This window comes from Coregonus clupeaformis, chromosome 11 (assembly GCF_020615455.1).
Source record: "Coregonus clupeaformis isolate EN_2021a chromosome 11, ASM2061545v1, whole genome shotgun sequence".
NCBI classification, from domain to species: domain Eukaryota; kingdom Metazoa; phylum Chordata; class Actinopteri; order Salmoniformes; family Salmonidae; genus Coregonus; species Coregonus clupeaformis.
The window spans coordinates 49,759,271-49,785,386 of record NC_059202.1 but is presented as its reverse complement, the minus strand read 5'-3'; the positions used below and the strand labels follow the sequence as shown (position 1 = coordinate 49,785,386).

The 26,116-nt window shown below is 45.1% G+C and overlaps 2 protein-coding genes across 2 annotated transcripts in view; both read left to right on the top strand.

Moving 5' to 3' along the window:
* Nucleotides 1-17,695, top strand: part of LOC121577054 (neuronal cell adhesion molecule) — a 127,090-nt gene extending 109,395 nt beyond the window's left edge. The window contains 7 exon segments of the mRNA XM_041890769.2: nucleotides 795-857; nucleotides 1,267-1,353; nucleotides 1,356-1,394; nucleotides 2,238-2,396; nucleotides 11,156-11,287; nucleotides 11,477-11,555; nucleotides 15,089-17,695. Of these exon segments, the coding sequence (XP_041746703.2) occupies nucleotides 795-857; nucleotides 1,267-1,353; nucleotides 1,356-1,394; nucleotides 2,238-2,396; nucleotides 11,156-11,287; nucleotides 11,477-11,555; nucleotides 15,089-15,335 (806 nt within the window). The 3' untranslated portion in view covers nucleotides 15,336-17,695.
* Nucleotides 17,696-22,275: 4,580 nt separating this feature from the next.
* The window catches only part of LOC121577053 (contactin-1a), a 111,241-nt gene continuing 107,400 nt past the window's right edge, over nucleotides 22,276-26,116 (top strand). The window contains exon 1 of the mRNA XM_041890768.2: nucleotides 22,276-22,374. The gene's annotated coding sequence lies outside the window, so the exon portion shown is untranslated. The remainder of the gene's footprint in view (nucleotides 22,375-26,116) is intronic.

The following is a 26,116-nucleotide window of genomic DNA, read 5'->3' as shown; positions in this document are numbered from 1 at the left end:
AAATAAAAACTGTTGAATGAGTAGGTGTTCTAAAACTTTTGACCGGTAGTGTATATGTGTATTAAAGTAGTAAAAAGTTAAGTATTTGGTCCTGTATTCATAGCACGAAATATCTACATCAAGCTACATCATGACACTACAAATGTGTTGGATGCATTTGCTGTTTGTTTTGGTTGTGTTTCAGATTATTTTGTGCCCGATTGAAATTAATAGGAAATAATGTATTGTGCCATTTTGGAGTCCATTTTATTGTAAATAAGAATATAATATGTTTTTAAACACTTCAACATTAATGTGGATGCCAACATGATACCATTTCCAATCCAAAGTGCTGGAGTACAGAGACAAAACAACCAAAACATGTGTCACTGTCCGAATACTTTTAGAGCTCACTGTAGCTGGATAGAGACATTAAAATATGATGTGATGCATCTTTGGCTGCTGCAACACCTTTTGCCATACGACAGACTCAAGACTCTTCAGAGTTTTGTGTTGTATCTTATTTTCTAACTGCGTTATGAAGACTTTAGCTCGCCCCCTGTGTCTGCTGATCTATGTCTTTATCTATGTCCGGCTAGTGCTGCCTGTCCCATGCATGACATTGTGCGTGTTTGAACCTTGCTCAAACTGATCCCCTCAAACATACTTCCACTGCATGCCAATGGACCTGTGTAACCTCACTGCCAATCTTTGCCTTTGGTTTGTGTTGTCTACCTCTGCCTGTTGTGTGTCTGTTGTGTGTCTTTGTCTGTGGTGTTGTGTGATGTTTCTTATTCCTCTCCATGTTGTTCCAGGGAACACCCAACCCTCACCTCCCATAGCACGGTCTCCTCCGACACACCTCCCATTCCACAAGGGTACAGCTGCTATAGACCTTGTCATATTCCCAGTCATACTGCAGTATATCTAATTATTGCTTCTCTTGTGATTGATGGTTTACAAGGATTGATGTTATCATCCATTGTATTATAGAATGTGTATTGCAAATGTTTAGGCTTTAGTGTTTGAATTTGATTGTACGGCTCATAAACAATGGAAGAACCGTAAGGTTATTGATCGACTTTAGAGTAATTGAAGCTGGAATGGAAAATCGAAGTCTATCTCACTTTGATTTGGATCTATAGACTCTATGTTGTGATATAGATGCATGTAAATATTGAGTTACAAGCTAATATTCTGCTATAGGTGAGTGCATAGATAGACGCATCATCTGAAGGTGAATAGACTGAATTTAGCTTCATTGTTGTCTTCCTCTCTTGTGCTCAGTGCATCCAGCAGCTCCGGCATTCAGGAACGTTAGCTCTTCCGTGGGAGAGGACGGAACACTGATCAGTTGGGAATACTTGGGAGCGGAAAAAATGTTTATGTAGAATATATAGTAGAGAACGATAACAGTAAGAGATATTCCTCTATCAGTTATACTTAAACATATAGGTGGCAAGAGACTCCTACTCAATGACTGGCTGTTGCAGGTGTATAAAAACATGGCAGTTATGAGGCTGGCTGCTGTTACTTTGCCTCGTGCCCAGATATGATAAAAACGGATTTCTGTGATTGGATAATACAAATATCCTCCGTGTGATTGGCCAGAATACAGAATATTGCCTTTAAACAGTTGGCACAAACCTATTCAAATGGTTCATAGTCAAAAGCAGCATAGACAGTCTAAAATAATGTTTAATGTGCAATGTCGATTGACTTCGAATTAGCGTTAGTTGTTTTTTATTGACCAGCACTGAGGGTAAAAAAACACAGTGTGTGGAGTATGGTTCTCTTACACCTGTACCTAGAAAATATTCTGAAAGTGAATTAGCATGATGCATCATTCCTATCAGTTCAATCCCAATAATGTAGTTTCAGAGGCTTTTCAGTTTCCTATTCAGAGTCACGTTGTAATATTTAGTCTAATAACCCAGTTCACTGAGACACATCCCACAAATATTTGTAATCCCCATACTTCATTCGTAGAACACCATGAAATAACATAATACAAATGTACAGATGTAGTAATATCTAATATAGATACCATATGTGATACTATCTCTATTACTCCACCTCTGCATATAGCATTTCAGTAGATACACAAGTAAAAACCATCTTTGCATGAACACCAAAAGCCCATCCCAACTTACAATATCAGTGTACGGTGTACATATTAGGACATGAACACCTTTAGACTGACTGCAATAGATGTCCTAATATGTACACCATACATCTTTCGTCCTGCAACTCTCTAGGTGAAGAGGAGTGGCAGAAAGAGTATGTAAATGGCTCTCAGGCCTATGTGCTGAAGGGCTTAAAGGGGGGCCTGTCCTATAGGGTGCGCGTGGTCGCCAAGGGTCACAACGGCCAAGCGGTGCTCCACCAATCAGAAGAGCTTTTGGTGATGATTCCAGGTGAGGCAGCACGCGATTGGCCGGTCGCTGTCCGGCCTCGCTTTGCCTTGCCCTGTGTTGTGTTGGAGAGATTGAGAAACGTGTGTGTATGCGGTAGCTGTGTTATTCTCTACCACTCAAGTACCTGTTCAGTGCCTGTGGATTACAATCCAGCATTGTTTATTAACAGCATCTACAGTATATCTGTTGTTGTAGTCATTTCTTATGGAAACATACTGTAGGCATGTTCAGTAGAGATGTAGACTTGGTAGTTTCCTGACCTGCATGATGTCGTCCTGTTTGTATATTTGTGTTGAAGTTGGGAAAACAGTCTTGTTTATGGAGAGACGTACAGTAAGAGCATTCTCATATAGGTGATGGATCTCATTCACATAATATAGAAGGTTGATGTGTAACTATCTATTAATCCACCTAATTGTCTCTCCTACTGTGGTTAACATTTGGGTTTGTTTGTAATGTGTGTGTACTCTGTGTGTGTGTGTGAGAGAGACTGAGAGGCAGAAAAAGAGAGAGAAGACGTGAATGTTGTTTGCGTCATGTACTGTAGAAGTCAAGCTGTCAACCGTCTTTAATACGCTCTGTATTAATTTGCCTGTAACTTCCACAGATAAGATGTTTAACATAACATCACTAACATACCAATTGTCTTTTGCAGTAACACTATGTAACAATTTCCAAACAATAAAATACTTACAAAGGGTTCTTTGGAAACCTATTTTCAAACTATCATGTACTTATGTCTCCTCTACAACTTGTTGGTCCATATATCCTTTAGTACAGTGGCTTGCGAAAGTATTCACCCCCTTTGGAATTTTTCCTATTTTGTTGCCTTACAACCTGGAATAAAATAAAAAAAATTGGGGGTGGGGGGGTTGTATCATTTGATATACACAACATGCCTACCACTTTGAAGATGCAAAATATTTTTTCTTGTGAAACAAACAAGAAATAAGACAAAAAAACAGAAAACTTGAGCGTGCATAACTATTGACCCCCCCAAAGTCAATACTTTGTAGAACCACCTTTTGCAGCAATTACAGCTACAAGTCTCTTGGGGTATGTCTCTATAAGCTTGGCACAGCTAGCCACTGGGATTTTTGCCCATTCTTCAAGGCAAAACTGCTCCAGCTCCTTCATGTTGGATGGGTTCCGCTGGTGTACAGCAATCATTAAGTCATACCACAGATTCTCAATTGGATTGAGGTCTGGGCTTTGACTAGGCTATTCCAAGACATTTAAATGTTTCCCCTTAAACCACGTGAGTGTTGCTTTAGCAGTATGCTTAGGGTCATTGTCTTGCTGGAAGGTGAACCTCCGTCCCAGTCTCAAATCTCCGGAAGACTGAAACAGGTTTCCCTCAATAATTTCCCTGTATTTAGCGCCATCCATCATTCCTTTAATTCTGACCAGTTTCCCAGTCCCTGCCGATGAAAAACATCCCCACAGCATGCTGCTTCCACCATGCTTCACTGTGAGGATGGTGTTCTTGGGGTGATGAGAGGTGTTGGGTTTGCGCCAGACATTGCGTTTTCCTTGATGGCCAAAAAGCTCAATTTTAGTCTCATCATTTGGGGAGTCTCCCACATGCCTTTTGGCGAACACCAAAGCGTGTTTGCTTATTTTTTTCTTTAAGCAATGGCTTTTTTCTAGCCACTCTTCCGTAAAGCCCAGCTCTGTGGAGTGTACGGCTTAAAGTGGTCCTATGGACAGATACTCCAATCTCCGCTGTGGAGCTTTGCAGCTCCTTCAGGGTTATCTTTGGTCTCTTTGTTGCCTCTCTGATTAATGCCCTTCTTGCCTGGTCCGTGAGTTTTGGTGGGCGGCCCTCTCTTGGCAGGGTTGTTGTGGTGCCATATTCTTTCAATTTTTTAATAGTGGATTTAATGGTGCTCTGTGGGATATTTTTTTTATAACCCAACCCTGATCTGTACTTCTCCACAACTTTGTCCCTGACCTGTTTGGAGAGCCCCTTGGTCTTCATGGTGCCGCTTGCTTGGTTGTGCCCCTTGCTTAGTGGTGTTGCAGACTCTGGGGCCTTTCAGAACAGGTGTATATATACTGAGATCATGTGACAGATCATGTGACACTTAGATTGCACACAGGTGGACTTTATTTAACTAATTATGTGACTTCTGAAGGTAATTGGTTGCACCAGATCTTATTTAGGGGCTTCATAGCAAAGGGGGTGAATACATATGTGTCAAGAACAGAAGAGGACCCAAGAGCGCAAGTTCAAATTCAGAGTTCTTTATTCAAGGTTACAGGCGGGAAGAGGAGTCCCAGGGGTGTCAGGGGTCTTTCAGGGTCCTCCTGTGGGTACCTGTGCTCCGGGGGTCACCAAATGTCCGGGGGTGTCCAGTCCAAGTGCTTAGTGTGTGTGTTCCCCAGTGATGGAGCGGCGTATCGGGCTGAGGGTGGTGAAACGTCTGGGCACGCTCATCTGGTGGTCGGAGACCTGGGGGAAACACACACACACAACAGCAATATGAATGGCAGGCAGAAGTACAGATCAGGGCTGGGCAAATATCGTGGTGAGAGACAGAAGGCAGAAACGAGTTACCGGAGGGGCTGAAGATCGGAGAGTAGTCGAGGTCCAGAAGGCAGGTTGGGATAGGCGGGGCAGTAGAACAAGGAGGCAGTCAAGAAAGGATCGGTATCACAAACAGGAGTCAGAGCGCAGACAGGCAGGTTACTGGTCCGGGTTTGAAGACGATCTGACAGGGCTTGGCTGAAAACCAGGGCTTGATATACTGGGAGAGGTAGTGGGAAATGCAGTTCAGCTGGCAGAGTAATTAGAACAGAGTGAGGCAAGGTGAGGATGGTGAGTGGGAAATGCAGTGCAGCTGGCCAGGTAACAAGAGCAGAGCAGGGCAGGTGGAGCTAGTTAGGCTGAGTAGAGAGAGGGAGGTGAGCAGAGTGGAAGATAATTGAATGCAATTAATGTTGCTACCAGGGAGAGAGAGTGCTCATGACAGGACCCCCCCCCAAGGGGACGGCCCCAGAAGTCCCAAGAACAACATCATGCCGGGAGGGTGGAGGGGAGCAGGCGGCGGGTCAGAACTCCTCCGAGCGGTCCGAGTGAATCTCCTCATCCTCAGAAGGAGCTGGAGGGTCACGGTCGGGAGACAGGACAGGCACTGAGACAGGAGCAGGGCGGGCCGGACGGCTAGGAACCCTCTTGGACGGCCCCTACGGATTGCAGGCTGATCAGGATGTAGTCGGTGGAAGTCAGTGATAAGGGTCCGGTCCACTATCCTCCTGGCCGGGATCCAGGTCCTCTCCTCTGGACCATATCCCTCCCAATCAACGAGGTACTGGAGACCCCTACCCCTTCGCCTAGAGCGGAGCAGCCGCCGGACCGGTGAAGACAGGACCGCCATCTACGAGGCGCCGGAGGAGGTGGCGCCGGAGCTGCAGGGACCAGGGGACTTTCATGGACCGGCTTGACCTTGGAGACGTGGAAGGTGGGGTGGACCCGCATGGAAGCGGGCAACTGAAGTCGGACCGCCGTTGGACTGATGACTTTCTGCACAGGAAAAGGACCAACGAAGCGGGGGCCAGCTTTCGTGATACAACCCGCAGCGGCAGATCCCGGCAGACAGCCAGACCTTCTGACCAACCCGGTAAGTAGGTGCTGGGGTCCTCCGTCGGTTGGCACCGACGGCGTAGCTGGTTCCAGACTTCAGGAGCACAGTGCGAGCCTGGGCCCAAGTGCGGCGGCAGCGGCGGGCATACGCAAGAGCAGACGGACAGGTGGCATCCGCCTCCTGGCTGGCAAACAGTGGAGGTTGATACCCGTAGACACACTGAAAGGGGGAGAGCCCGGTGGAGGAACTGGTGAGTGAATTATGGGCATATTCCACCCAGAGCAGGTGTTGAGCCCAGGCCCGGGGGATTTTGGGAAGCCACACACCTCAGTGCCTTCTCCAGCTCCTGGTTCATGCGTTCAGTCTGGCCGTTTGACTGCGGGTGGAATCCAGACGATAGGCTGGCGGTGGCCCCAAGGAGATGACAGAACTCCTTCCAAAAGGTTGCTGAGAATTGCGGGCCCCGGTCTGACACTATATCCTGGGGTAGGCCATGGATACGAAACACATGTTCCAGGACCACCTGGGAGGTCTCTTTAGCAGAGGGTAGTTTGGGAAGGGGCACGAAGTGGGTCATCTTACTAAAGCGGTCAACAATGGTAAGGATGACTGTGTGTCCGTCAGAGGGCGGAAGGCCCGTAACAAAGTCCAGTGAAACGTGGGACCAGGGCCTCTTGGGTATGAGTAGGGGTTGCAGCAACCCAGCAGGAGGCTGGTTGGGAGTCTTGTTTCGGTTACAAGTGGGACAAGCTCGGATGAATTCTCGGACATCCCGTCTCATCCCCCGCCACCAGAACCGCTGGCGGACCAGATGAAGGGTGCGAGTGATGCCGGGATGACAGGCCAGGACGGGGATTCGTGCCCCCACTGAATCACAGGTGACCTGAGATTTGCTGGAACAAACAGACGGTTGGGGGCGCTGGTGCTTGGACCTGGCTGGTCCCGAAGAGCCTCCATGACCTGCTTCTCGATCTCCCAGGTGAGGGCCGCTACGACTCAAGTGGCTGGGAAGAATGGGAGCTGTCATGGCGGTGGTCTCGTCCCTTCTGAAACATCCGGGAAAGAGCATCAGGTTTGATGTTGCGAGATCCCGGGCGGTAGGAGAGCGTGAAATTGAAGCGCGTAAAGAACAGAGACCACCGCTGTTGACGGGAGTTCAGCCTCCTGGCTGTTTGGATATACTCCAGGTTCTTGTGGTCTGTCCACACTACGAATGGTTCCTTTGACCCCTCTAACCAGTGCCGCCATTCTTCAAGGGCGAGCTTGACAGCCAACAGCTCGCGGTTCCCAATGTCGTAGTTGCATTCGGCAGGGGTTAGCCGACGGGAGTAGAAGGCACACAGGGGTGCATCTTGCCATCCTCAGCTGCTCTTTGAGAAAGCACTGCACCCACTCCCACGTCCGAAGCATCTACCTCCACCACAAACTGCCTTGCTGCATCTGGCATCTGGAGGATGGGAGCAGAAGTGAAACATGTCTTGAGGATATTGAAGGCCTTATCAGCAGCTGATGTCCATTGGTACGGTTGTTTAGTGCTGGTTAGCGCCGTGAGGGTGCAGCCACTGTGCTATAGTTTCTGATGAATCTCCTATAAAAGTTGGCAAAGCCCAGGAACTGTTGCAACTTCTTCCGAGACTCAGGAACTGGCCAGGAAGTGACAGCCGACACCTTCGTGAGATCCATCTGAATGCTGCCCTCGGTCACCACATACCCCAGGAATGAAACGGTCTTGGCATGGAACTCGCACTTCTCTGCCTTCACGAAAAGAGAGTTCTCCAGCAGGCGGCGCAGGACCAACCGGACGTGGAAGTGTGTGTTCTGACAGAGTCTTTGAGAATATTAAAATATCGTCAAGGTACACAAATACGAACGTATTTAGCATGTCCCTGAGGATATCATTCACTAGGGCTTGAAAAACTGCTGGGGCATTGGTGAGGCCGAAGGGCATGACGAGATATTCATAGTGGCCGGTTGGTGTGTTGAACGCTGTCTTCCATTCGTCTCCCTCCCTCATCCGCACCAGATGGTAGGCATTGCGAAGGTCCAGCTTAGTGAATACAGTGGCTCCCTGCAGCAGTTCGAAGGCAGACGAAAGTAAGGGCAGTGGGTAGCGATTCTTAACCGTGATGTCGTTCAGACCCCGGTAATCTATGCATGGACGAAGAGAACCGTCCTTCTTGCCGACAAAGAAGAATCCCGGCTCCTGCGGGGAAGACGACGGTCTAATTATCCCGGAGGCAAGAGAGTCATTAATGTAGTCCTCCATGGCCTTTCTTTCCGGGGGCTGACAGTGAATACAGACGACCCTTGGGAGGTGCTGTGCCAGGCAGGAGATCAATCGCGCAGTCATAGGGTCTGTGTGGGGGTAGAGATGTCGCCTTGGATTTGTTGAACACCTCTTTCAGGCTGTGGTAACAGGCCGGAACATTGGATATGTCGGAGGTAGCGCTAGATCCTTCCCGGTGAACGGGCAGGGTGGCCCCCCTTAAACAGGTCTGGTGACAACTCCTTCCCCACTCACGGACTGTTCCTGTCTCCCAGTCGATGTGGGGGGTTGTGCTGGACGGAGCCACGGGTATCCAAGAATGAGTGGTTGGCCAGGTGAGTGTAGGAGGTGAAACTGGATGGACTCCTGGTGGTTTCCTGACAGCAGGATTGTCACAGGGGCGGAGATATGAGTGACAGTGCCAAGATGATGCCCATCCAGGGCTCGATGCAGGAATGGGTTGTGTCAGTTGATGATGGTTCACGCCCAGTTGCTGTGCAAGCTCAGGGTCCATGATGTTTGCTTCGGCTCGGAATCCACAAGGGCGGCCAATGTATGAGTCTTGTCAGAAAGCTGAAGGGGAGATGAAGCAGGGTCTTTCGGATGGAGGGAGACTGAAGGCTTGTTGAGCTCACCCGGATCTCCCCTACACCTGGTGAGCTGCGGCTTTTGCCGGACAAGTAGCGACACGGTGATTCTCGCCACCACAGTAGAGGCAAAGGTTGGAGCTTAGGACGGCGCCGACGCTCCTCGGGAGTCAGAGAGGCACGGCCAATCTCCATGGGCTCAGGCTGATTGAGTTGGCTATGGGACTTGACAGGCAGGGGCTGGACAGAAGCGGTATCGACCCGAGTACGGATGGCAGGTTGACTGAGACGGCCCTTCTCCCTCCTCCGGGTCTGTATACGGCGGTCAATGCGAACGGCAAGGTCAATGGCGGCATCAAAGCGTTGAGGGCGGGTCATGGGAAACAAGCTCGTCCTTGATATAGTCCGCCAGGCTATGGAGGAAGGCTTGCACCAGTGCCTCTGGGTTAAAACGAGCTTTGACTGGCCAGGGTACGAAAGTCAATGGAGAAGTCTGCCACTGTCCGATTGCCCTGACGGATGGTGAGCAGAGCTTGTGACGCTTCGGCTGTTGGCGAGCCTAGGTCAAAGACCTTTAACATCTCCTCCTCAAAGGCACTGAAGGAGGCACAGGCTGGGGTTTGCCGGTCGAATTCGCTGTCCCTCACAACCGAGCTCGACCGGTGAGATGTGTGATGACATACCCCACCTTGGCTCCCTCTGTTGAGAAAGTCCTGGGCTGTAGTGCAAACTGGATTCGGCAGCTGCTCAAGAATGGTCTTACTTGCTTCTGGTTGCCATCAAAACGCTTCCGGTTCCCAATCCTTGGTTCAGGAGCGTGGGGATCTGGTGGCAGCACTGCCGGGCCTGCAGCATTGGGACCTCCAGCGGAGGGATGAAGGAGTATCGGTGGTACAGGAACAAAAGGACCAGGGGGGTGCAGGTGGAGTAGCCGGGCTTGAGAGTAGTTGCAGGGCTTGGGCTAGCTGTTGTTGCTGCAGTTGGAACTGTTGTTGCTGCTGGTTGAATAGCTGGAGAAGGGAAGCGATGTCGCCAGCCATCCGATTTATGTCTCCCTCAGAGCGTTCCAGTCGCTGTAGGGCAGTCCTCTCTGGCTCTTCCTCCATCGTGGTCAGGAGTGCGCTGGGTCCATGATGGTCAGATCGTTCTGTCAAGAACAGAAGAGGACCCAAGAGCGCAAGTTCAAATTCAGAGTTCTTTATTCAAGGTTACAGGCGGGAAGAGGAGTCCCAGGGGTGTCAGGGGTCTTTCAGGGTCCTCCTGTGGGTACCTGTGCTCCGGGGGTCACCAAATGTCCGGGGGTGTCCAGTCCAAGTGCTTAGTGTGTGTGTTCCCCAGTGATGGAGCGGCGTATCGGGCTGAGGGTGGTGAAACGTCTGGGCACGCTCATCTGGTGGTCGGAGACCTGGGGGACACACACACACAACAGCAATATGAATGGCAGGCAGAAGTACAGATCAGGGCTGGGCAAATATCGTGGTGAGAGACAGAAGGCAGAAACGAAGTTACCGGAGGGGCTGAAGATCGGAGAGTAGTCGAGGTCCAGAAGGCAGGTTGGGATAGGCGGGGCAGTAGAACAAGGAGGCAGTCAAGAAAGGATCGGTATCACAAACAGGAGTCAGAGCGCAGACAGGCAGGTTACTGGTCCGGGTTTGAAGACGATCTGACAGGGCTTGGCTGAAAACCAGGGCTTGATATACTGGGAGAGGTAGTGGGGAAATGCAGTTCAGCTGGCAGAGTAATTAGAACAGAGTGAGGCAAGGTGAGGATGGTGAGTGGGAAATGCAGTGCAGCTGGCCAGGTAACAAGAGCAGAGCAGGGCAGGTGGAGCTAGTTAGGCTGAGTAGAGAGAGGGAGGTGAGCAGAGTGGAAGATAATTGAATGCAATTAATGTTGCTACCAGGGAGAGAGAGTGCTCATGACACATATGCATGCACCACTTTTCCGTTATTAATTTTTTTGAATTTTTTAAACAAGTAATTATTTTCATTTCACTTCACCAATTTGGACTATTTTGTGTATGTCCTTTACATGAAATTCAAATAAAAATCCATTTAAATTGCAGGTTGTAATGCAACAAAATAGGAAAAACGCCAAGGGGGATGAATACTTTTGCAAGGCACTATAGCTGTGATTACAATAGTGGATGTCTGATAAACACTGAGAAGTTAAGATAACAAAACTTTATTGTCCATTACATTTTCATTATACTACAGTACAGGAACTATATGTTTCCTATATTACCTTCCTCATTTAAAGCAACAGGCCAGTCATTAACAGTTTTCTGATATTTAATTTCTTCCCTCTGTGCCTGACCAGCTATGGCAGCCCGACAGGTGGACATCGCTACTCAGGGCTGGTTCATCGGCCTGATGTGTGCCATCGCTCTCCTCATCCTCGTCCTCCTCATCATCTGCTTCATACAGAGAAACAAGGGAGGAAAATACCCAGGTGGGTACTTTTGGTTTGGACACATACGCACGCATGTATACACACATGCAAGCAAGCACACACATACACGTACACATGCTGTCGCCTCCATATCCATCACCCATCACCCAGATCCATCACCCATCACCCAGATCCATCACCCATCTTAGGCCATAGTAGAAGACACATTTGATTAATCTCTTCCCACAGTGAAAGAAAAGGAGGACGCACACACGGACCCAGAGTTCCAGCCCATGAAAGAGGATGACTGTACTTTCGGGGAATACAGGTGAGAAACATGACTCTCCTGGAGCCTGTGGGGCCCCAATTCCCCCCCCAACCACCCCACCAAGCCCCTGCTCACTCCCCAGACCTGGTTCTTCTCAGCAAGGCAGGAGCTCTGGCCTCCTCATCCTTACAGCTGACCTCCACCTGCCGCGGGACCACCATCGTTCTAACAGGGATTCTGGCAGTGCAGACCTGTAAAGCACAAGCCTCTTCTTATGGAAGAGGTTGGGACAGGGACGGGGAGGGATTCTTCTCTGCTTAGTGTGTTGGTGGCTTGTGTGCCCGCCAGTCGCCAGATTGATATTGTAGTGTGTTTGACTGTGTTGCATCATTCGATAAGCAGGATATACAGTATTATTCAGGTCTAAGTTTTAGGGGTTTAGGTTTTTCGGGGACATTTAAAAGTTTTCCCTAGAACTGTCAGGAATATTTTATAAAATTAATTTGCAGTATTCCAAGCTGGCATGCATAGATACCTGTCCCACTAAGTTCTCATTTATAACAAAATTGATACCTTGTAACGAATACATTATGCATATAAATATACAGTAGCTTTTGTATTATGCAATATACTGTGCGTACATACTTAATAAATTAATATTTGCATACATAAGCATACTGTACCGTAAGGATACTCATCCCAGTTGATATAAGCTCTGACTAACTAACTGCAGTAATATAGTTATGCTTGCTATAGCGTCTTCTAACTGTTTTCTAGGCTGCTTGCTTTTCCAACGCAGATATTAAGAAAAATGAAGCACTTTACTTATTATGTATAGCATCATTATTTTGTACTGGTCCAGCTTTTTTCCAATTTATATGTTTTTTTTTTTCTTCTTATATTTGATATTATTACTTTTTGTATCATGTATTTAAACATAAATATGTTCTATAATATACATTCTATCTATCATGTAACAAATAAATACACTACACGACCAAAAGTATGTGGACACCTGCTCGTCTGGGAAGGCTTTCCACTAGATGTTGGAACATTGCTGCAGGGACTTCCATTCAGCCACAAGAGCATTAGTGAAGTCAGGCACTGATGTTGGGCGATTAGGCCTGGCTCGCAGTCGGCGTTCCAATTCATCCCAATGGTTTTCGATGGGGTTGAGGTCAGGGCTCTGTGCAGGCCAGTCAAGTTCTTCCACACCGATCTCGACAAACCATTTCTGTATGGACCTCGCTTTGTTCACAGGGGCATTGTCATGCTGAAACTGGAAAGGGCTTTCACCAAGCTGTTTCCACAAAGTTGAAAGCACAGAATCATCTAGAATGCCATTGTATGCTGTAGCCCCAGACCATTTTCCCTCCTCCACCAATATTTTATACACCTGTCAGCAACAGGGTGTGGCTGAAATAGCCGAATCCACTAATTTGAAGAGTTATCCACATACTTTTGGCCATGTAGTGTATATAGAATGATGGATATATAATGTTGTGTGATATGCATGGCGTGATGAAGATCGTATATAAAACTCGCTGTAGGCAATAATGTCTTGGATGAAATCATAGATATGTACAGTATAAGTAATCCAGTATGAAGCTATCAGCATGTTGGAGTTAAAAGGCCAGCCCTGAGTGTACTGTACATTCTAGTGCTGAAAGATGTTATTTAAAGATTAAACAAGGCAAAAGGCTATTCTTATTCTGTCCACATTATAACTCTATCTAGTTTATGATCATAACATGAGAGACACCCTAATAAGCTAAATCTGTTAAAAAAAAATTCAAATAGCAAAATAATAGACAATATAACAGTTTATATTGTTCAAATAACAAGTATTAGACAATATATCACAAGTCTAAATGTATGATATAGAGTGCCTTTGTGAAGAGATATAAAACTTTCCATCCATGCCATTATTCCAACCATGGAGCTTTATGTCAATAAATACTAATCTAACTCCACTGAGCTGTTCTGGTTTGACTGCAGGCTTGCATAAGTCCTGTACTGTATCTATGATGTAACTATTGACCTTGAACGCCAGTGTCTACACTTACAGGGGTGAAATGTGATGTTAAAGAAAGATACATACTGCTATGTTTGGATGGATGTGTGGGTGCTGTATGCTTATACACAGAAGGGCACAGTAAAACACACATGAAAACACTGATGGGTTACCAACCATGCAATACACAAATGCAGGCTTGTCTCATCTGCACTGCAGTACTTGTTCTGTCTGCAGTTGAATACATTATTCCCATTTTAAAACTTAGTAAAAGACTGTCAATTCTGCCATGAAAGATTATATTTATACTCATAGCATATCAAGTGATCCTGTGTGTGTGTGTGTGTGTGTGTGTGTGTGTGTGTGTGTGTGTGTGTGTGTGTGTGTGTGTGTGCATGTGTGCGTACATGCTTGTGTGTGCGAGTGTGTGCACGCTGGTGAGGGGTTAGTGATTATCTCTCTCTGTCTGATCACTTTATCTGTTCCTCCTGCACTCTGTTTATTGGGGCATATAGGTGTCAGGCAAGGTAAGGAAGGGTACTGCAAGACTGGCATGAGAGGAGTGACCGAAGGGCTGCTAGACTGTGATATCTGTCTGATAAACAGTACTTACTGCCACTTGGAGAAAAAGGCCTGCTGTAAAACCACCCCAGAGTACACCACTGTCCTTATCTGTGCTATAAACTGTCACGAACTGTCATAAAGCCTACATAGTGGTATCATCATTTATCATCATAGGACTTTTGGTGTCCAATGCAGTGCTTTCAGTCATTCATCTGTGGCAAGATAGCATCCTGATGACGTTGGAGTGTTGTTAAGTAATGCTTTATTAGCTGACATAACCTGTTATGAATGGCTATAACAGGTGTAATAAAAGAGCGATAGCATTATGAAGGCTTTATGAAAGAGAGTCCACCTGCTATTCACTATCATGAATCATCATCTGACATCGATTTGAATGTTGACTAACTAATGTTAATCCTCAAAGAAAGCTTTCTTTGCAGTTTCTTCATTTGTTTGCAAAATTGTGATTATTTGTTATTTCTGCTTGGGGACGTTTGGCTGACAATCTTTGGATTTTCAGTTTTTCATTGCAACCTTTGTTGGGGAGAAACATTTATGTCTAGCAATACAGCACATATGTATTATTTTCCACCTCATGTCATGGTTTCAGGGGGAATTTGGAATGTGGATGATTTTGCCTGTATTCCCCTGGTGTGTGATGAAAACCAACACATCGCTCACATCATTTTTTTTTGACTTGGGGCAAGATCAAATAAACATTCTGATACTGTTAACATCCACTGTCAGAAGTAGCCTTCTGAGTCCAAATTTCAACCCAATTCAGGATATAAACTAATATTTTCATAAGATGTGAAGTAATATATGTTTAACTCTTTTTCTAGAATTAGACACATTTGAATCCAGGCCTTAGGCTATCTTTCTTTCCAATACTTGGGTAATGGTAGTAAAAGTAATTGGAAATACTTCAGCGCTCCATCTAAAAAAAAGGCCATACACTAAACTCCTTGTTTACGTCATTCTATCATCATTTCACCTGCATGTCGTTTTCTCCTAGTGACACTGAGGACCATAAGCCGTTAAAAGGGAGCCGCACACCGTCTAACGGGACGGTGCACAGGGACAACAGTGACGACAGTTTAGTAGACTACGGCGGCGATGGTGGAGACGGCCAGTTCAACGAGGATGGGTCTTTTATCGGACAGTATAGCGGAAAGAGCTCCGCCAGGGACACTGCTGGGGGTCACGAAAGCTCTGAGGCCCCGTCCCCTGTTAATACCTCCGCTATGAACTCCTTTGTGTAGCCAGCTGGTTGGTCAGTGGGTCAGCCAGGTGGAGGGATAGGCAGCCTGGCCAGTAGGTGGTGCTGCAGTAAACTGAACTCCTTTGTAGCCAGCTGGCTAGACAGCCAGGCCCATAGGTTTGTGTAGCCATACATTTGGACATCCAGACCTGTAGGGGCGCTCCAGTGACTGTTCCATTCGCCATTTTCACAGGGCTGTTCCTCAGATCACCTTGTGGCTTGTTGTCATCACATGCCCCTCCCATCCGCACACTACAGTCACAAACACAGGAGACTTATTAAGAGACACATAAGAGACACGTGTGAGATTCTCTACACTAACGCAATGCTGCAGGATACTACTAGAGGATTGTACGTTATCATTTGGAAATCATTGAATTTGTGGATGGATTGTGGAGACTGTTCCAACTGTTTTATTCTCTGTAGCCTATTGATTTAGTAGCGACACTTAGAACCGGACATCTTCCTGAAATTATGTACAACCATATATTAACACAAATTAGTATATTATTACATTGAAGCTATTGTCTAGCTATCTTGGACTACAATGTGGTACACATTTGAATTATTTGTGTTTGCCATATTGTTTTTCCGGTCAATCATTATATTGATATTATTGTGTATGTTAGAGGTACTTTGCCCTTCAGGGCAGCCATAAAGAGGCATCAGTGTCTTTGACGACATGGTGGTGAAACGTTTTACTAAATGTATGACTATTATTCTATGTCTTTTTGCAAGATGGGGGCTGTTTGTACAGTACATACAGTTGAATTTACAGTGCAGGATTATGTACAGTGAATCTACACTTCAGACTCCAAGCAGGCTCAATCAAGTTACATCAGTCGCTGCATCCACGCCCTCGCCAGGGGATGCTGGTGTCACTTTAAATCGGAGGCTCATCGTAATAGCTCAAATTAAATTAACGGAACGGTATCAAACACCAGGAAGCCACCAGCCTCCACTGGTCCTCACATGTCACCTTTCTTTTGATCACTGCAACTGCTGAAGCGCTGCATGCTATCATGACATCATCATAACCTTTGACCTGCATGTGACCTTACTTCCTGTGGTTGCACATCACATGACCTGACGGTGACCTTATGGCTCTTTCTGTGAGACCCAAAGTGCATGTACTGACATCCAACTCCAGCTTTTCTTTTGCTTTTCTTTAAAAAAATGTTGCGTTTATTTGTGGTGCTGGGTGGCCTTCAGCAGTACTGTGCCTTTTAATACAGAACTCTGATTCAGTTCAGTTTAGATTAATTCACAAAAAGACAGTTTTACCCAGAGTTCAGTGAATGGAACGCCCATAAAGCAATAGCACCGTGAAGTCACACTCTGGGGATGATGGGTTCAGCTAGGAAGGATGGAAGGATGGAGGACTCCATAAATGAAGGAATAATTCATATAGTCATCTTTTGAAAAGCTTCAAAATGCTTCTCCCTCAGATAAGCGGCTTAGGGTTGCCATATTGGACACGGTCAAAGCTCTATACATTTTTTCAAAGGTTTGGGTCATCTACTAAGTTTTTGATCATATTTCTGCGGTGTGTGTGCGTGCGTGCGTGTTGAGGGGATAATATTCATGCTAGTCACTTATACTAACTACATTTGACGGCCTTTGACGTGAAAAGGATGGGATCAAGATTTTTTTTTCTTAACTTGCATCAAGTTTTACGTATATATAAAAAAAATGATTAGTTGTTGAATTTGTAAATATATACTCTAATTGACTGTACAGAAAACCACTGCTAGAGGAGCTTAAAGGGATAGTTAATTACAAAATTCGATGGACTTTCCCTTTAAGAGCCTCAGAGGCAGAACTGTGCATGAGAAGGTTTGACTTGTTGAGAGAGCTGTGTTCAATATAGACTACTTCTATAGAATATATATACATTTTTTGTTTGTATTAGTTTTTTCTTTGCTGTGAACATTGTACATTATTGTAACTAACAGGACAAGAAGTTGCTCATGAGTTCAAATTTTGATGGTTTTCATTTGTCAGCTATATAGTTGTGTGTTTCTGAAATGTCACTTTTTTGAACTAAATGAAACCATACAGTGCTCTGGAAACTTTCAGATGTAAATGGACTTTGGAGTGTAAGATAAGTACCCCTCGATGTACTGTATCATTCTGGTATTTTGGTTTATGTTGGTTATATGAGCAGCACAAGGTCTGCCAAACTCTTCCACTTTGTGACAGTATTGAAAAGTGTTTTGTGTTCTTATTCTAAAACAGTTTCAAGGTTTTTACTAACAATTTATTTCTCTTTTCATTTCTATTTAAGTTTCTCCACTTAGTGAAAGAAAGAATTTCCAAGCAACGTGAAATATAATGAATGAATAAAATATAATGATCTGCTTTGATGTCCATTCTATCTTTGTAAAACTTCATTCTGACTCTTTTAATATTTGGACTGTTCTTAAACAGCAATGCAATGGAAGCAAATGCAGCGTTGCAAATTCTATGATAAAACCAATCTTATGAAGGCATGATACAGTAAGTGCTACAAAATGGCTCCATAAACATTATATTATATTACACTACGATAAAGTGTCATAGTAGCAGTGTGTTTTGCTCCACCACAGACCAACTCCATGGCAATGGGAATAAGCATCAATGAGGATTTCAATGACGATGATTTCACACCTTCACAGAACTGGGAGATAAGGTGTGTGGGTTGGTGAGGGGTACGTGCTGGATCTCTCGCTCTGGATCTCTCATCACTTCTGATTCCACTGCACTCTATGTACTGGGGGATGGAGGTCTGTGAGCATGTGTGAGAGGAGTGCATTTTGGGGTGCTTATACCTGGGACATGTTTTTGGATGAAGGGCTAGATGAGGGAACTTGGGTGAAATTAAAACACACGTCAGTTTACAAGCCCCCTCAGGGCCCAGACACTCCCTGACAGGAACGGGAACAGGAACAGGTAGGAGTAGTCGCTCCAAATACACACAGATCCCAGGGTAGCACAGTGTGAGACAACACCACCCCATGCTGCGAGCTAAAGGATGCGGGCAACCTATGCAATGCAGTGAAAGTATTAAGTCAACCGTAGAGTCTGAAGTATGCTGCTAGCCTCACAGTAAACTGGAGAGAGAGACAGGGAAGGAAAAGGGGAAACCTAGTCAGTTGCACAACTGAATGGATTCAACCGAAATGTGTCTTCCGCATTTAACCCAACCCCTCTGAATCAGAGAGATGCGGGGGGCTGAGAGAGGAGGAGAGAGACAGGAAGAGGAGAGCGGAAGGGGAGAGAGAGAGAACGAGAGGGAGTAAGAGAGAGAGAAAGAGTCATACACAGACAGGGAGAGAGATAAGGTGTGAGAAGAGAGATAGAGAAAGAGAGAGTCCTGATGAAACGTGACAGTTCAGCTATATCTGTTGGCGTTCACTTGTTGACCCTTCCGTTTCCATTATGGTCATGCACTGTATGTATGGGTGTAATTGGGAGTGAACACACAGACCATCTGGTGTGCCATCACACACATACACACACACTACACTACACTGGTGTCAGGAAGCAAGGACGTCTGGTGGGTGGCTCTTGGACCACTTCTCCGTTTGGCAAGGACACTTTGCCTTCTGTTCACTTTGCCTTCTCTCTCTCTCTACTGGATGGTAAATTCATTGGGCGTAATTATTTCATGGATGCTTTCTCAGTAATTGTAGCAGTTGATCTAACAGCTATTAAAATCTTCCTGGATGCATAGAGAGAACTAAATGGATGGTCTTAAAAGGAAAACTTCCCTCACCAGCAATTGGACCAGCAAGTATTCTTATGTGGATATGAATGAACGAAAACAATCATAACTTTAACCCAAAAAGGTGGCTATTGTCCTCTAATCCTTATACAGTATCTTATAGATGGTAATAGCCATTTGTAGACTGTCATCTCATCATACAGTGTGGATGATAGATTTGTATTCTAGCCTTTACTGCCACCTAGTGATTAAAAGGCAATCATACAGATGAGAAAATAACAAACAGGATCATTACTGTCCCAATGTGAAATAAAAGCATGAAATGTGCTAGCACCAGTGGAGGCTGCTGAGGGGAGAACGGCTCATAATAATGTCCGGAACAGAGCAAATGGAATGGCATCAAACACCTGGAAACCATGTGTTTGATGTATTTGATACCATTCTACTGATTCCAGTCATTACCACGAGCCCCTAAAAAAAGAATGTATGCACTCACTGGATAAGAGCGTCTGCTAAATGACTAAAAATGTAAAATGTTCATGGCAACAGAATCATATTATCTGTGTGTTTATTGGTGATCGTTACCACCGAAACAGCAGCTGCCCTCTTTAAACCTACAACCTTTCCCTCCCTCCGTCTCCTTTCCGTCATCCCCCTTTCTCAATCCTCCAGTGTCGACTGCATAACCCCGACCTTCCCCCCGTTTCCCCTGTCCATCTCTTCCCTATCCTAATCCTTCCTCTCTTCTACCCCAACCCCATCCCTGTATCTTCACTCCCTTCCCCATCCCCTCTCCACACCCACCACTCCTTCCTCCCCCCTTTTTTCCTCCCCCCTATCATCCCAATCCTCTGAGGACTGATCAGAGGTTGTGTGTCGACAGTATGTCTGCCATGACACCCATTAGCCATTCATTCCCTGCTGTTACCTCCTCCTCCCTGTCCATCCACCTGATTTACTGTTCCTGTTCAAATAAAAGCCTGTGGTACGTCTGTCAGGCTGTGCATCCCCTGCTTTTAACAGGAAGAAAAAGAGGAAGATGAAGGGGAAAATATTCTGCTAATCTGCCAATCTGCGAGGTCAATAATCTACTAAATGAGATGTTTGAAAAAATGCACATGACATATCTTCACATTACCTAGTCTTCTCTCTTCTCTTTCTCTCTCTCTCTCTCTCTCTCTCTCTCTCTCTCTCTCTCTCTCTCTCTCTCTCTCTCTCTCTCTCTCTCTCTCTCTCTCTCTCTCTCTCTCTCTTGCTCTCTCTCCTTCTGTAGTGTGATCAGAGGTTGAGAGAGCATCTGCTCCTGATGCGAAGAGTCTGGCCCTTTGTGTTCATATGTAAATGTGGCATTTTCCACCACAGGCCTGAGAGACGGAGATGATAATTTTTTATTATTGCTCTGTGACATTTCCATATGGCTGACGAATGGTGAGCCAAGAAACTCACATCTGTTAAGAGGCCAACCGTCTGACCCCTCAGAGTATGTCCCCTTCTGCTGATCAATGATAGTATACCCACAGTAGTTTATAAAACTGAAATGGCACCACATTAAGGGGAAATTTTACTCAAATACATTTTTTGATATCCATCGTTAATATGGTCTCAGAATATCATATTTTGCAAATAGGCCTCATTGCTATCCCACTGGCAAGCCTTTGTTTCCTTCCTGGCAAAGTCTCATGATCATGCAAAATGCTTTGAAATGCCCCTTTAATATGATGGTTTCCCCCTGCATCTCTATCAAATCGAAGGAGCTATTTCCTTGGGGGAGCTAGCTGATACGGTCAACAGAGGCTCTCACAACCTCAGGTCAGTGTACCACCAGTGTGTGTGTGTGGGTGTGTGTGTGTGTGTGTGTGTGTGTGTGTGTATGCACCACTGGGTGGGTGATACATAAAGTGAGAGCGCTTTTTTTCTTTTAATCTGACACTAATGCCTTCTGTCTCCTCCCCTCCCCCTGATATCCTTATGGCAGCGTGGGGATTGAGATACCTTGGGTTGAGTCCCAACGGGGATCAGTAAAGGGTTAAATCACAACGTCCCCCCTCTCCTCTTTAGACTCTTCACTCTCCTTCTCTTATAATTCTCCCTCCCCTCTCTCTCGCTGTCTCTCTCACTCGCTCTGTCTCTCTCTCTCTCTTTCTCACACTCCCGCTGTCTCTCTCTCTCTCTGTCTCTCTCACTCTCTCTCTGTCTCTGCCTCTCCACTTTCTCTACCACATGTGACAATTACCTATTCTCTTCCCTAGAAAGACAGTAGGGTGGTAGCTGTTTATGAGTCACCCTGGAGATTGATAGAAGACAATGCCATTAATTTCCTACAGTATGTACACGGCTATGTTTCTCAGATGAATGACAGTTATTCGAAGATTGACATACAAATCTTGGATTACTGGTACCAAAATATCCTTGAGGGCCTTGTATTTTATACAATGTACACAGTCCCCAAACAGTTTTTGAGCATGTCATCATTGCTGATTGAAATGTTTTCACTGTAGGCCTAAGCATAAGCATTGGTACCAAAATATAATTGAGGGCCTTAAGTATCTTGTATACATACATTCACAGCAATGCAATGCTTATAGAAATGTTTTGAGGATGTCATGTGGATTAGGATTTGATATTTTTTTTATTACTAGTGACCTACTCTCTGTGAGCCTTGTTTGTCTCCGCTAATCTTGATTTGGAACAATGTGACAGTCTGCATGACAACATGCGTGTCACCAAGGCCATTCACTTTCCCTTAGGGCATAATGCATGATGGAACTAATAATAGCCTACATCTCTCTCATATCGCCAATCACGTAGACTGCTTCAGGGAATGTTGTTCTCACATTTTAAAAGTTATAATGATGCCTTCCCACTGGGCACACACTGGTTGAATCAACGTTATTTCCACGTCATTTCAATGAAATTACGTTGAACCCAACGTAGAATAGACGTTGAATTGACATCTATGCCCAGTGGGTATGCTATTCAATATTAAAACAGGCTACTGCATTTTCTCATTGAAGTACTGACATCATCCAGGTACAGCTCATGTTTAGGCAAAATGAAAACGATACCATTACAATGCAGAATATGTAAAATAACACTTAGCTATGATCGATCCTCCGTTATGTTGTCAGATCTTTTGGACTGGATGGCTGCTGCTGTCGCCCAATGAAAGATCCGTGTCGCGCGCCCCCCCTTGCCATCCGTCCAATCGAAGAGGACAAGGCAGAGACGCGGCTGCCTGTCAGTTTCTTCCCTGCTCCGAGCTCCTGAGCGCCCAGCGATGATCCAGGCGTGAGTCGTGAAGGTACACAGACGGACTGATCGTCCGCTATTGCAGGTAAGAAGATGAGCAGTTTAAGCGATTATATATATTTTTTTGATTTTCCTAGAAAAGCTGTGTCTTTGCAGCACTGGGCAAAGCAAGGGAATCCGTGTTGTTTACAATGATTGAGATGGGGCTGTAGTGATGGAGCCTACCGCAATGCAGAATCGTGTACAATTTGGACAAGTTTGTGCATCTTGCATTATCGCTCTATGATTCCCGACTGCAAAACTGAGATTATACAGATTATCTTGAATGGATGCTGTTTGTACATTGATATAAAACGTTATTCTGGATGACATTGGTGCCATGCATTTTCCGTGCACGGACAGACAGTGCGCTGACCCATGGTCTTGAAGGGAGGAATAGTGTGATTGCATTTGATCCACATTACGGATGATTAGCTACACATCTTTGTGTGTTGTTAATTAATGACATTCATAAAACCTTAAACATATAAAATAGCCTACCGGTGTAGCTTATCTATCCCTATACGTTAGGATATTGTTATTATAGGTTAGGCAGCAGGGTATCTAATGCTTCTCCTATTCTTTCCTAGTAATTTATTAAGAAACAGCCGGCGACTCACTGTAAACAGACCAATACCTGCAATATTACATTTGTATTTATTATTAATTACCAATGCAGACAGCAGAAAATATAGGTCGCTGGGTTCATTGTAGCCTACATGTTGGAGCCCCAACAGACAGCGATAGCATATCACAGCATCATCAGGAAACCACTTAATTCTGCTAGAATGTCAGCCAGGTTGTCAGCCAAGGTGCCATGGCATGGGCGCGTCCTGCCTGGGTTTTCGCAGTATTCTTGCTACAGACGACTACACTGACGGCCTGGTCTGTACTACAATATATGAGCTATAAACGATTCAATATCACAAATGCAATTGACATGCGGGACTGTTGGCCAAGAGCCAATTCAACCCAATGTGTTCAGTTTCATAAATCTGACCTGAAATGTCAGAAGGATTTCATGGGATGCCTGTCATTTTGATAGGTTTCTGAATCCTATAAACTGGACTGCTAATGTAAGACATCTTCTGCTGTCCCATGCCTTGCAAAGTTGAACCAAATTCTGACTTGGTGTTTGAGGAATGATAAGGCTCCTCTGGGCTCTTGCTGCTGTATACCGTAACAGACCTTGGTTGAAGTAGTATTTGTTTTCTCTCAGATACTTCAGCTACTTGATTGAGCTTGCCTGGCGCAATGGAACCAGGGTAATAGTCCCAAAAGTAAGTTAATAGGATGTCAGTAAGTTCTTCCCTCAGTGCTTTGGAACAGTGTCAGCACAGTCAAAGCAGCCAGTGAAACAATATGGGAAACACATTACATAACAGTCACTGGCCCTCCAAGAAATGCCTGGCTCAGCCCAGGACCATCATGTCCTAGCAAGCATTTCAAAATGACAGCCTCAGTGGAGTTGAAGCAGTCATTGTATTTGTGGAGTCAAGGGAAACATATTTTCTTCCGTGTGCACCATATCGTTCTTCCCAGAGATAGGGCTCACTGAAACAGAGTTGCTTCGTATGTATGTAGTCCCATTTTCTCCAACACTTCTCTCTTTCATGCCGAATTACATGGATCAAACCCATGTAGAATCAGATTTGTGTGGCACATCACATCTATATCTGTGACATTATCATGGTGTCGGTGAACCTGTTGAGTAGAGGAGACCAAACGCATTGGCTACACAATAGAGCTTGCCCCTGCTACATGGTCTTGTCTATTATTCTGTCTTCTTGCCTATTAGGCATTATGCCAACCTCACAATTGCAACATCATCAAAACATGAACCATATGTGTATTTTCAGACTGACATACTTTGAGTGTTGCTCTTTTTTTGTTGGACTACTTCAGTTCAGAAATGTGGTCCTTTTTGTGTAATGTTACTGAATTGGTACAGCTCCATAACAAATTGACTAACCCTCTTAGTCTTTAATCAGTGATTTAGAAAGCAGGGAAGTTGATGTCCTGGATGGCTGCCATTTGAGATTAAGGTAATTTCAAAGGACTTTCTGTGAGATTTGATTTGTCCCAAGATGTCCCTCCCCAAATCCAAGCTTTCCAAAGATCCTAGGGAGACAAAGCATTAGCTGGTCAGAGAAAACTAACATAGTCGGTTTGGAGATTTGGGTTTGATAATGAAGGTACTCTGGGTCTGTGACTCAGAGTGACTGGCAGCCCAGGCATTTGACATCAGCAGGGGGTAGATTGTTAAGCAATGTTTGTTTGGTCACGTGGAAAGCAATGTTGGCCATTCTCGAAGAAAGACATCTCCAGAATTTCAAGCCCCTCTGAGTGTTTTTCAAAATGAACACACTTACTCAAGGGACCAAGGATATAAGCAACAATTGTTTACAGACAGATTAATTCACTTATAATTCACTGTATCACAGTTCCAGTGGGTCAGAAGTTTACATACACTAAGTTGACTGTGCCTTTAAACAGCTTGGAAAATTCCAGAAAATGATGTCATGGCTTTAGAAGCTTCTGATAGGCTAATTGACATAATTTGAGTCAATTGGAGGTGTACCTGTGGATGTATTTCAAGGCCTACCTTCAAACACAGTGCCTCTTTGCTTGACATCATGGGAAAATCAAAAGAAAGTCTGGTTCATTCTTGGGAGCAATTTCCAAATACCTGAAGGTCCCACGTTCATCTGTACAAACAATAGTACGCAAGTTTAAACACCATGGGACCACGCAGCCGTAATACCGCTCAGGAAGGAGACGCGTTCTGTCTCCTAGAGATGAACGTACTTTGGTGCGAAAAGTGGAAATCAATCCCAGAACAACAGCAAAGGACCTTGTGACGATGCTGGAGGAAACAGGTACAAAAGTATCTATATCCACAGTAAAACGAGTCCTATATCGACATAACCTGAAAGGCCGCTCAGCAAGGAAGAAGCCACTGCTCCAAAACCGCCCAAAAAAAGCCAGACTACAGTTTGCAACTGCACATGGGGACAAAGATCGTACTTTTTGGAGAAATGTCCTCTGGTCTGATGAAACAAAAATAGAACTGTTTGGCCATAATGACCATCGTTATATTTGGAGGAAAAAGGGGAAGGCTTGCAAGCCGAAGAACACCATCCCAACTGTGAAGCACAGGGGTGGCAGCATCATGCTGTGGGGGTGCTTTGCTGCAGGAGGGACTGGTGCACTTCACAAAATAGATGGCATCATGAGGAAGGAAAATTATGTGGATATATTGAAGCAACATCTCAAGACATCAGTCAGGAAGTTAAAACTTGGTCGCAAATGGGTCTTCCAAATGGACAATGACCCCAAGCATACTTCCAAAGTTGTGGCAAAATGGCTTAAGGACAACAAAGTCAAGGTATTGGAGTGGCCATCACAAAGCCCTGACCTCAATCCTATAGAACATTTGTGGGCAGAACTGAAAAAGCGTGTGTGAGCAAGGAGGCCAACAAACCTGACTCAGTTACACCAGCTCTGTCAGGAGGAATGGGCCAAAATTCACCCAACTTATTGTGAGAAGCTTGTGAAAGGCTACCCGAAACGTTTGACCCAAGTTAAACAATTTAAAGGCAATGCTACCAAATACTAATTGCATGTATGTAAACTTCTGACCCACTGGGAATGTGATGAAAGAAATAAAAGCTGAAATAAATAATTCTCTACTATTATTCTGACATTTCACATTATTAAAATAAAGTGGTGATCCTAACTGACCTAAGACAGGGGATTTTTACTAGGATTAAATGTCAGGAATTGTG